This window comes from Hydra vulgaris, chromosome 12, assembly GCF_038396675.1.
Source record: "Hydra vulgaris chromosome 12, alternate assembly HydraT2T_AEP".
Classification (NCBI taxonomy): domain Eukaryota; kingdom Metazoa; phylum Cnidaria; class Hydrozoa; order Anthoathecata; family Hydridae; genus Hydra; species Hydra vulgaris.
The window spans coordinates 55,982,034-55,991,520 of record NC_088931.1 but is presented as its reverse complement, the minus strand read 5'-3'; the positions used below and the strand labels follow the sequence as shown (position 1 = coordinate 55,991,520).

The 9,487-nt window shown below is 28.1% G+C and overlaps 1 protein-coding gene across 3 annotated transcripts; it reads right to left on the bottom strand.

Moving 5' to 3' along the window:
* Positions 1-710: 710 nt before the first annotated feature.
* LOC100205924 (XK-related protein 6) lies at positions 711-9,179 on the bottom strand. Of its 3 annotated transcripts, none has more exons than XM_065813782.1 (3): positions 8,904-9,179; positions 3,440-3,776; positions 711-2,009 (listed from the first exon to the last, which is right to left on the bottom strand). In XM_065813782.1, the coding sequence occupies exons 2-3, from the start codon at positions 3,769-3,771 to the stop codon at positions 908-910; spliced, it is 1,434 nt and encodes a 477-aa protein (XP_065669854.1). In that variant the 5' UTR covers positions 3,772-3,776; positions 8,904-9,179; the 3' UTR covers positions 711-907. The 3 variants fall into 3 exon arrangements, with proteins under 3 accessions (XP_065669854.1, XP_065669855.1, XP_065669856.1); XM_065813783.1 differs by lacking the exon at positions 8,904-9,179 and adding an exon at positions 8,111-8,201; XM_065813784.1 differs by lacking the exon at positions 8,904-9,179 and adding an exon at positions 4,892-6,632.
* Positions 9,180-9,487: the final 308 nt, after the last annotated feature.

Here is a 9,487-nt window from a genome sequence, read left to right as displayed (position 1 = left end):
GTTCGTTTAACTTCGATTGGTGAAGTTAAACGAATTCGTTTAACTTCACCAATCGAAGTTAATCGTCATTCAGGAAAATCACATCCGTATAATATATTTGCTCTTCATACTCTAAAAACTTTTATTCATTTGGTTTCCTTCATCGCACGTATTTGATTTGATTTTCTCTTCCGAATTCATGTTTTCCAGTACAAGTGACAGTTTTTTAAGTCGTTTTTCTTGCTCTTTTTTTCTGGTTGGGATTAAATCATATAAAAAAAAAAAAAAAAAAAGATGCGATATCCAGTTATTTTCATAATTGGGAAAAAAAGTTAAAGTAATTGGTTTCAGTTATTATACAGGCAATCTATCCAGTTTTTAAAGAGATAAGTGGTTTGAACACTGAACCTCTCGCTTACAGTACACGCGCTTTAACACTTCACAACCACATTTACCAATAATTAGAAAATAAAAATCATCATAAAGTTGAATAGAAAATTCATAAAAATGCTTGACTGCAAATTAAAAATTTTCAACTAGCAAGAGATGCGAGTTTATTTTATCCAGGAGCTTTTACACGTTATTTCAAAGAAAATAATTTTTTGAAAAGAACGTTTGTTCAAAGTTTTAAAAAATTAAACAAGCACCGATTAGAAAATGACATTTCCGATGTCACAACAAATATTACGTCATCTACAGAGTGTATGGGTTCAATTTTAAAGATAAATAACTTAAAGATAGATTAATAATTTATTTAAAACTTTTTCGATCAAAATTTTTAATATAAAACTTGCTTGCTATATACAAAACTTAATATTTGCATAATGTTAAAATTGCCGGAAATATAATTATTAATATAAATACATATATTATGATGGAAAACTAAAAGTTTTAGTTGACTTTAGAAACGCTTATAATCAAATATAAATTAAATATAAAACTCAATACTCTGATTACTCGACTTTTCAAATTGAAGACTTTGCTTTTGCAAATCTTCAACTTTATAAACCTTATTTGATACTTTTGAAAATCTATAAACTTCCTCTTCTTCAGAACAAGTTGGAAATGCAAAAGAAGGAATATCCATTCGAGGAGATAACTCAACTCCAATAGAAAACTTCCTTTCAACTTGTGGCAAATTCGGAATTGCATAAATAGTTTTTGAATTTCCTACATGTAAACCATTCTCTTTATCAGAGACTGGAAGAGAGCTAGACTTTTTTTGAAATATACTACAACAAAGCCAACCAGCTGTGACATCCACATTAGGATGGAAAAATTTGTAGTAGAGTAACATACTTACTAATCCTAAAATAAACGCACCCCAAACGATACTTAAGCTTCCATATTCCAAAATACCAAAAGTTGTTTTACGTGAAGGGTACCAAGCTGCAATCATAAGTGAGTTTTCAACAAAAAAAAGTATATAATATAACTTAACACGTTGTCTTGTCATTCCCTTTTTTGCATTTATAAAACAAAATACATACACAAAAGCCAAAACACTTATGAAAGTGTACTCATAAAAAATTCGTCTAATGTTGTTTGAACTATAACAAAAGTTGGTGTTTTGAAAGTGAAGCCATATGAACATGCAAAGCCAATGCACAAATATTACCACAAACAATGCCCATTTGTACTCAGATGCAAATAAGACCATTGCAACTATTCTAGAAGCAATCATGCTAAGTCTATAAATTACTTGAAATATGTATCCGCACAGAGAAAGTCCATTCTCACGTGCACACAAACGCAAAGCATGGGTATAAGAAACAATTGACCAAGCCAATGATATTAAAGAAACTACTGCAGCAAGGACAGTAATCCAATCTTTATTCAAATCTATAGCTCTATTTAGTTGTGATAAAACATATAACTGCAATACCACTTGAGGTGCAGACTCAAGAAATGTTTCTACAAGCCGCAACATTGTTGCATCTCGCCAGTTAGTTAAATATAGCCTGTAATCATTTTCATTCAAATTTTTTTTTAACAAAGTCTTTCCACCATACCAAAATGCAAGAAAATACCTACAATAAAGTTAAAAACTAAATGTTATTGCATAAATTTACAATAAAATTTTGAAAGGTCATCTGCTTTTAAAATTCAGTTTGTAAATAAAAAAAAACAAATATCACAGAAAATATTTTGTTTTAACTATGTACAGCAAAAGTACAGTAAACTTGTTCAAAAATAGTTTTCTTTATCAACAATTATAAACCATATAACATTAATAGGCAGTGCAGAAAGAAGTAAAAAGAGTTTAAAAAAATTTATATTATGAGAAATATATTTTACATGACAACACAAATAAAAAGCAATTATACGGTTATGTGAAGCCAATAAACTCAATGACTAATGCTGATGACATAGTATATAACTCTGGAACAGACATTAACAATATTCATTAAGCACTACATTTTGAGACTCGCACATCAGCAAATGTAAGGATTCCTTTACTGTAAATTAAGGATATTAGTAAATGTCTACTAAGCTTAGACAATAATAAAGCTCCAGGAGTTAATGGAGTTCACCCTTGGGTATCAAAAGCATGTAGAGCTTTTCAAGCCACTGTCTATGATATTTTCAAGCTCTATGCAAGAAGGAGTAATCCCTGATATGTGGAAATTTGCCAGACATGTGGAGATTAGGCAATGTTACACCATTACATAAGAGTGGCAATCTATCAGTGTCCGTGACTTCAATTCAACGAAAAGTTTTGGAGCAAATTTACCAAGCAAGCATAATGAATCACCTTTACTTAAACAAATTCATAGCCAAAGTACAACACAGATTTATTTGCAATAAAAGTTGCATTATCAATTTAATGGAAACAATAGATGAAGTCACAATAACTCTCAAGCAAACAGGCAACATGTTGTGCTTAGAAAAAGCTTTTTATATTGGACCACAGAAACTTGAGGCGTAAATACAGGGTAGTGTACTTGGCCCCTGTTGTTTACCATCTACATAAATGATCTTACATTATAAAAAGAGATTATAAATTCTTAAGCTAATCACTTTGAAAGACAAAAGAACATGTGCAGGCAGAAAACAACAGTATAAATTTGTTAAAAATTTAGATCATGTTAACTCAAAAAACATGATCTAAAGATGCTCAACACACAAGTTATTGTTTCACAAATAGGCTTCGTAAACACTTACATCGTGAAATTGTCAAAAACTGTGTTCAGAGAAACAATTTTTTCACCAATAGAGTTCTCAATCAATGGAATAACTTAAATGATTTGACAGTACTGCAAAAAAGTATAAGTAATTTTAAGAACAACTTTGACAAAAAGAACAATAGACATTATTATTGCAATTAATAATAGCCAACATTATAAGCCCTAAATGGTAAAAGCAGAACTTGTACTCATGTTCCACAAGGTTTTTCTCCTTGCAGTGTAAATAAGTAAACTATTGTATAAAACATTTTTTTCTTCGTAAAAAATATTACCTTTCAATTGGTGCTAATTGTAATAAATGTAATATAATTGAAAGCCATCCTTGTTTTTCTCTATCGTCGTGATGCCATTTAGAAGAAAATAATTGCATTAGTATAGATGGAACGATAATAAAAGTTAAATTTAACCCAAACCATATCCATTTCTTAGTTTCAAAGTATTGCTTAGCAACTAAAGCATCTGTCACAATATCAATCAAGAATGTTGTAATAGATACAACAGCAACAAAGTTATCAACAATATTAGCTTTGTTTGCAGAAACATTACGTGTCTTTCGAGTAATATGGGCATCTACTATATCAAACGAATTTACATCTGTTTCCATTTACTCTAAAATAAAATTATTTTATATACTCAACTTTAACATCATATCGTTCCTAAAATATGTATATATACAATTAATAAATAAAATGATAATACTATATATATATATATATATATATATATATATATATATATATATATATATATATATATATATATATATATATATATAATGTCATCAGCCATTGAATAATATTGAATAGGTATTTAATGGCTGATGATTGCCATATAAGCATGAAACTTAAAGTTAATCAGAAATTAATTTTTTTGTAGCTACAGTGGTTTTGTATCATCTGATGATCAAATAAACTATGAAGTGCTAAGTAATGTTTCAAACTCATTTAATTGTAACTATTTACTCACTGTACTAATAAATATTTGTCTGAATTTTGTGCTGAGCAGTCTGAAAAAAAGGTTACTAATACTATTATATATATTAAAATATAATACATGTAAATTCAATTTTAGCAACCATTTGCATCTATAAAATTTATGCATTATTGATAAGCTAAGATAAGCTAGGGAAGCTAAAGAAATATGTATATTATCCAGACCTAATGAGTGCTTATAGTAAGTGACAAATATATCCAAGTAACAACTTAAACGTTCTAGAAAAAATTGTTAAAAATTAAAAAATTTTAAGGTAAGAAATTTTATTAAAGAATTTCTTTATAAACTTTATTGCAACAGTAATAAAAAAAGTCATCTTTACAGCATTAAGGAATCAGTAACAAGAGTGTATATATCATAATAAAAACTGTACAAAATATTTTTATTTAAGGAGTAAAACTATGTATAACTTTGACTCAAATTTAACACCATTTAAATGTAAAATTTCATTAAACAATTTTGATATTTTTTGTTATTTAAACTTTGCCTATTTTACTTTTAAACATCATCTTGTTTGCAAAATCAATTGCATTTTGTGATACTGTACTGCAACCTACATAAGTAAACTATTGATGGAGCCTTTTATTTTATGATGGCATTTTATTGTACAATAATGTGTGATTATTGTTGTAGAACCTCAAGATTCAACTTCAAAATAAGTATAATCAGTTAAACTTGATACCTTAAATCTATCAAATAACTCCTTTTTTATTCTTGTAACAAAGGCATACCTAATATTTTTTTTCTTTCTTTATAAATCATGCCTCTCAGTGGTTTATCCTAGTTGATCTACGTTGTACATTTTCAAGCTTTTTGTTATTTTTAATCGGGCTCTGTACTGTTTCTGCATATGTGTAGTAATTGACTTGTATAACAATGTGACAAGATCAAGATACAAGGTGAAACGATAATCATATTAGAATTTGATGGAATACACTGGTTGATTCTTTAGTTGTTAAAGAAAAACCATTTGGATTTGATTTTTGGAATGGTTGCAATTGAAAAATTTGGAGGAGCCGTCATCTATGGTGATAAAAACCAAATGTTAGCATGTAATAGGGTGAAATAAGTTGCCATCACTACAAAAAGAAATAAAGAGAACAAAACAAATGAAATAAAACATGGTGCCATTACTACAGTAAGTAAAAATGAAAACAAAATAAACGAAATAAAATATGGTGTTATAAATACAACAAAAAGTAAAAAGAACAAAATGTGAGGCAGTCACAAGAAGTAAAAAGAACAAAATTAAATGTAAGGCAGCCTCAAGAAGTTTAAAAAATTAAATGTGAAGCAGTCACAAGTTAAAAGAACAAAATGTGAGGCGATCACAAAAAGTAAAAAGAACAAAATGTGAGGCAGTCACAAGAAGTGAAAAGAACAAAATGTGAGGCAGTCACAAGAAGTAAAAAGATCAAAATGTGAGGCAGTCACAAGAAGTAAAAAGAATGAAATAAACAAAATAAAGCATCAGGACAGAAAAGGTTGACAGAAAAGGTTGACATGAAAAAGTAGAAGGCATCACAGAACTGGAATAAAGAGCTTGCAATTAATAATACCAATTGTGAATACAAGATGAACCAAGAATAGAAAAGTAGTTGATAGAAAAAAATTAATGAATAGACTTCCAAGCACTCAATGAATTTGTAAATTGTCACACAGCAAATGCAGACATTTGCTATGAAATTGTGTCATTGGAAAAAAAGAAAAATGCAAAAATTCTTATTATTAAAAAAGCATACCTTAGCAATATAAAACAATTATTATAAATGAGTATTGTTTTACCAGAATGCATTTTGGCATCAATGTGGCTCCAACAATAATGAACACAATTTTTTGCCACTGGCTTAATGTAAACCCAAATGTGAAGAAAGCATGTGATAACTATATTGATGATATATTTTGTTAATGAAAGTGTAGAAACTGTGGAAAATGTAGCGAAGTATCTGTATAAATTTGGATTACAATGTAATTTTGGATTACAATGTACCTACAGAAGATCTCAAAAAAGGACGTATTTTAAGATTGAAAATTTAAAAAAAGAAATAAAAATGGGGAACTGATATAGAAGTTGAACAATTTGGTATAATTCAAATCTTTTAATGCAGTCATGCGATCACAGCTTTTCAGCCAGTTAGGTAAACTCATTGGACACTATCCGGTGACAGGATGCTTGCATTTACAAGCTTCATATGTCAGATGTATAGCTGGGAATATTCCTTGGAGTGATTTTATTTCCAAAGATTTTAAAAAAGAAATTGAAAGAGTTAATTCACTGTGTGGAAAAAGAGAACATGGTTGGCAGCAGAGATCATCTAGATTTTATTGAAAAAACATGGAGAGAACATTTTGCATTAAAAAAATTCTGGAATTTACTTCCCTCATATTGTTTTAATTCAGCTTTAAACTGATGGCTTTCTCATTTTTTTTTGAAACTCTTTTTTTTTCTAGAAACAATGACTAAAAAAGTTTAAAAACCTGTTTTGTTTTATTATTAAAAAAATATCTGCTTTGCAGTACCTTTTAATTAATGGTTGCTAACAGAATTTAACAGCCATTAAAATAAATTAACAGTCATTAACAGAAAATTACAGGTAATAACTTTTAACGGAACAGATTTTAACAAAAACTCCGCTTTTTAACGCAATGGAAAATAACAGTTTTTAATGGACCGCCAAATGCCCATACTTAGTTAAATGTACTTCTGCCCGGCTTTGTAATAAGACTGTATATGTTGCAAAAATGATGAAATCAGAAATGATGAAACCTGTGATTTGATCAAATCCCTAAGAGATTTGGTCAAATCACACAAGATGTTAAAATCACAGTGCTGTGAGGTCATTTCCCTAAAAAAAAGTATGTGATTTGATCAAATCCCTGAACTATTTTAGTGAAATGATGAAAAAATATTGTTCAGATATTAAAAGTATTTATATAGTAAACCATGCATTATTAAATGTAGAGAAGGTAACTAATACAACAACAGTCATTAAACACAAATTATTTATTCAAAACTTTTAAAAAAATTTTTATTATTCAAACTGAGGTTCCAATTTGACATAAACTGTTTTTAAATTTTAACACAATCCCTACAATGTTATTTCTATCTAATCTCTATCTACTTTAGGTACATCAACCAAAATTGTTGAACCCACTAATACATCTTTAAATTTCTTCATAGAAACATCACTCATTTTTTCAGCTGATATTTTCAAAAAAATCAGCTGATATTTTCAAAGAAAGGCTGTAATAGCTTCTTATATCCTTTCAGGAGTCCATAAAGCTTTTCCTTATTATTCCGCTTATTCAAAAACGCCCTTTTAGTTTCATTAAATTTTGTTTCAGATACAAATTTATTCAGAGTTTGATTTTTGTCTATGTCTGAACCCATTTTTCAACAACATACAAAACAATAATGACTTTCAGCAATTATCAGTCATCAAATATAATTCAAAATCTAAAAACCATTTAAAAAAATAGTATCAAAATTACAGTAGAAGGGGTTCTTGTGTTACAAAACAAAACAAAAACAAGAAGACTTGAAACTTTTAATCCCGGCGTTGAATAAGGAAAGCAAGAGCATGGCTTGCTTATTTCATTATTATACTATAACTGTTCAGGGGTTTAATCAAATCACTTACTTTCTATAAAGAAATGACCTCACAGCGCTGTGATTTTATCATTTTGTGTGACTTGATAAAATTACGGATTTCATCATTTCCCTACGACAGATATACTCATCATAGACCATAAGGACTCCTTAGAGCACCCTAATAACTACACAGACAAGTATTCAAAAATTATTTCTTGTTTAACACTATCTTTTAAGCTACTCCAGATTTTAGATTTATTAACTTTATCTGCAGTATTATCTAGAGTAGATAATTCTATTTTATGTACCCAACACTAGGTTATAACGATACTTAACAAAACAGCAATAGTAAACAAACCTTATTTTGAGCATTGAACAAAATTTTTGAAACAAAACAATGTCTGCTGATTAACAAAAAAACCAAGTTCAGGAGAAATATAATAAACCTTTAATCCTGTTTTTTTAAATTACCAAATTTATTTTGATACTTTTTAGAAATGTTTACAATGTATTAAACAATGTTTATAATACATTAAAAATACTTAAGTGTTTTAAGAGTGTAAAAAAGTATTTTACAAATTTTGTATTTAATTAATAATTTGTTGATCCATGTAATTAAACAAGTAATAAAAATGTTTATATAATCCAGTGTTTTGGGCATCATCCAGTACTCCAGCTAACTTCTGAGTACTCTCTTGATTATAAACACATTTTTGATTTGCCAAACCATTTGTGAAATTTGTGCAAACTTTTTTTAAAAGTTTGTTTTAAAAAAGTAATTGGGATACCGATGTATATTTGTATAAATTATAAGAATGTAAACATGCCAAATAAAAAAGCAAAATAAAATTATTACAAACTTAAAATTTTTTTGCAATGGCATAACTCTTGAAAAATAATAGATAGCCTATTATTTTTCAAAATATTTTATAAAATTTTAACATAAATTTTAATATTTTTTCTTTTATCATATGGCAAGATAGATGTAAGGTTTTTCATTTTTTATATTTATAAGGATTTTAATTTGTTAAAAATTTTTTAAAAGTTTCCAATTTATAAAAATCAATATTGACATAAAAACAGAAACACTTAATATACGGAATTTTCAAATTAAATAAAGTTAGAAATTAAAATAACTATATTTAACTTACAAAAATGACAAAAAATACTGCTATTTATTGGATAATCTGTGAATTTAATATAACTAATGTAAAGATTGTTTAAAACCCTTGCAACTGTTTCAGTGAACCAACATTTTTTCATTTAAGAAATAAAATATTTTTAAATCGTTTCTTTGAATCGTTGCGCATTAATTTAAGACATTCCGATTATAAGAGATGCGATTGCAATTGCAATAAAGATATAAAATTCGAATAACGAAAAATGAAAAATCACTACGTCTGTCGAATTTTGCAAAATTTACTAGACTAACTCGTTCCTAGTTAGCGTTGATGTAGATAACGTTAAGCAAACCGTAACAACACTTATCAACATTTTTGTCCATATTGAGGTTTAATATTGAAATATTTTACAATCTCCAAGCGCATTCTTTTGTTTAAATTCACGATACTAAAAACCAGTGACGGAACCAGGATTTTTTTGGTGTTTGAGATAGCTAACTTCCAGACATAGAGCAAACTCCAAACATTTGTATGTTTATACTTATGTCAAATAATGAGGTTTTGCAAAAAATTGCGATGATTGGAAGCTAGGGGAGGAAGTCATAGGGCTTTTT

Excerpts from the sequence above, each read along its gene's own strand:
- LOC100205924 (XM_065813782.1), bottom strand. The coding sequence starts at position 3,771 with ATGGAAACAGATGTAAATTCGTTTGATATAGTAGATGCCCATATTACT. Across the intron at positions 2,010-3,439 it reads CAATTAGCACCAATTGAAAG|GTATTTTCTTGCATTTTGGT; the intron begins GTAATATTTTTT and ends ACTTTATTGTAG.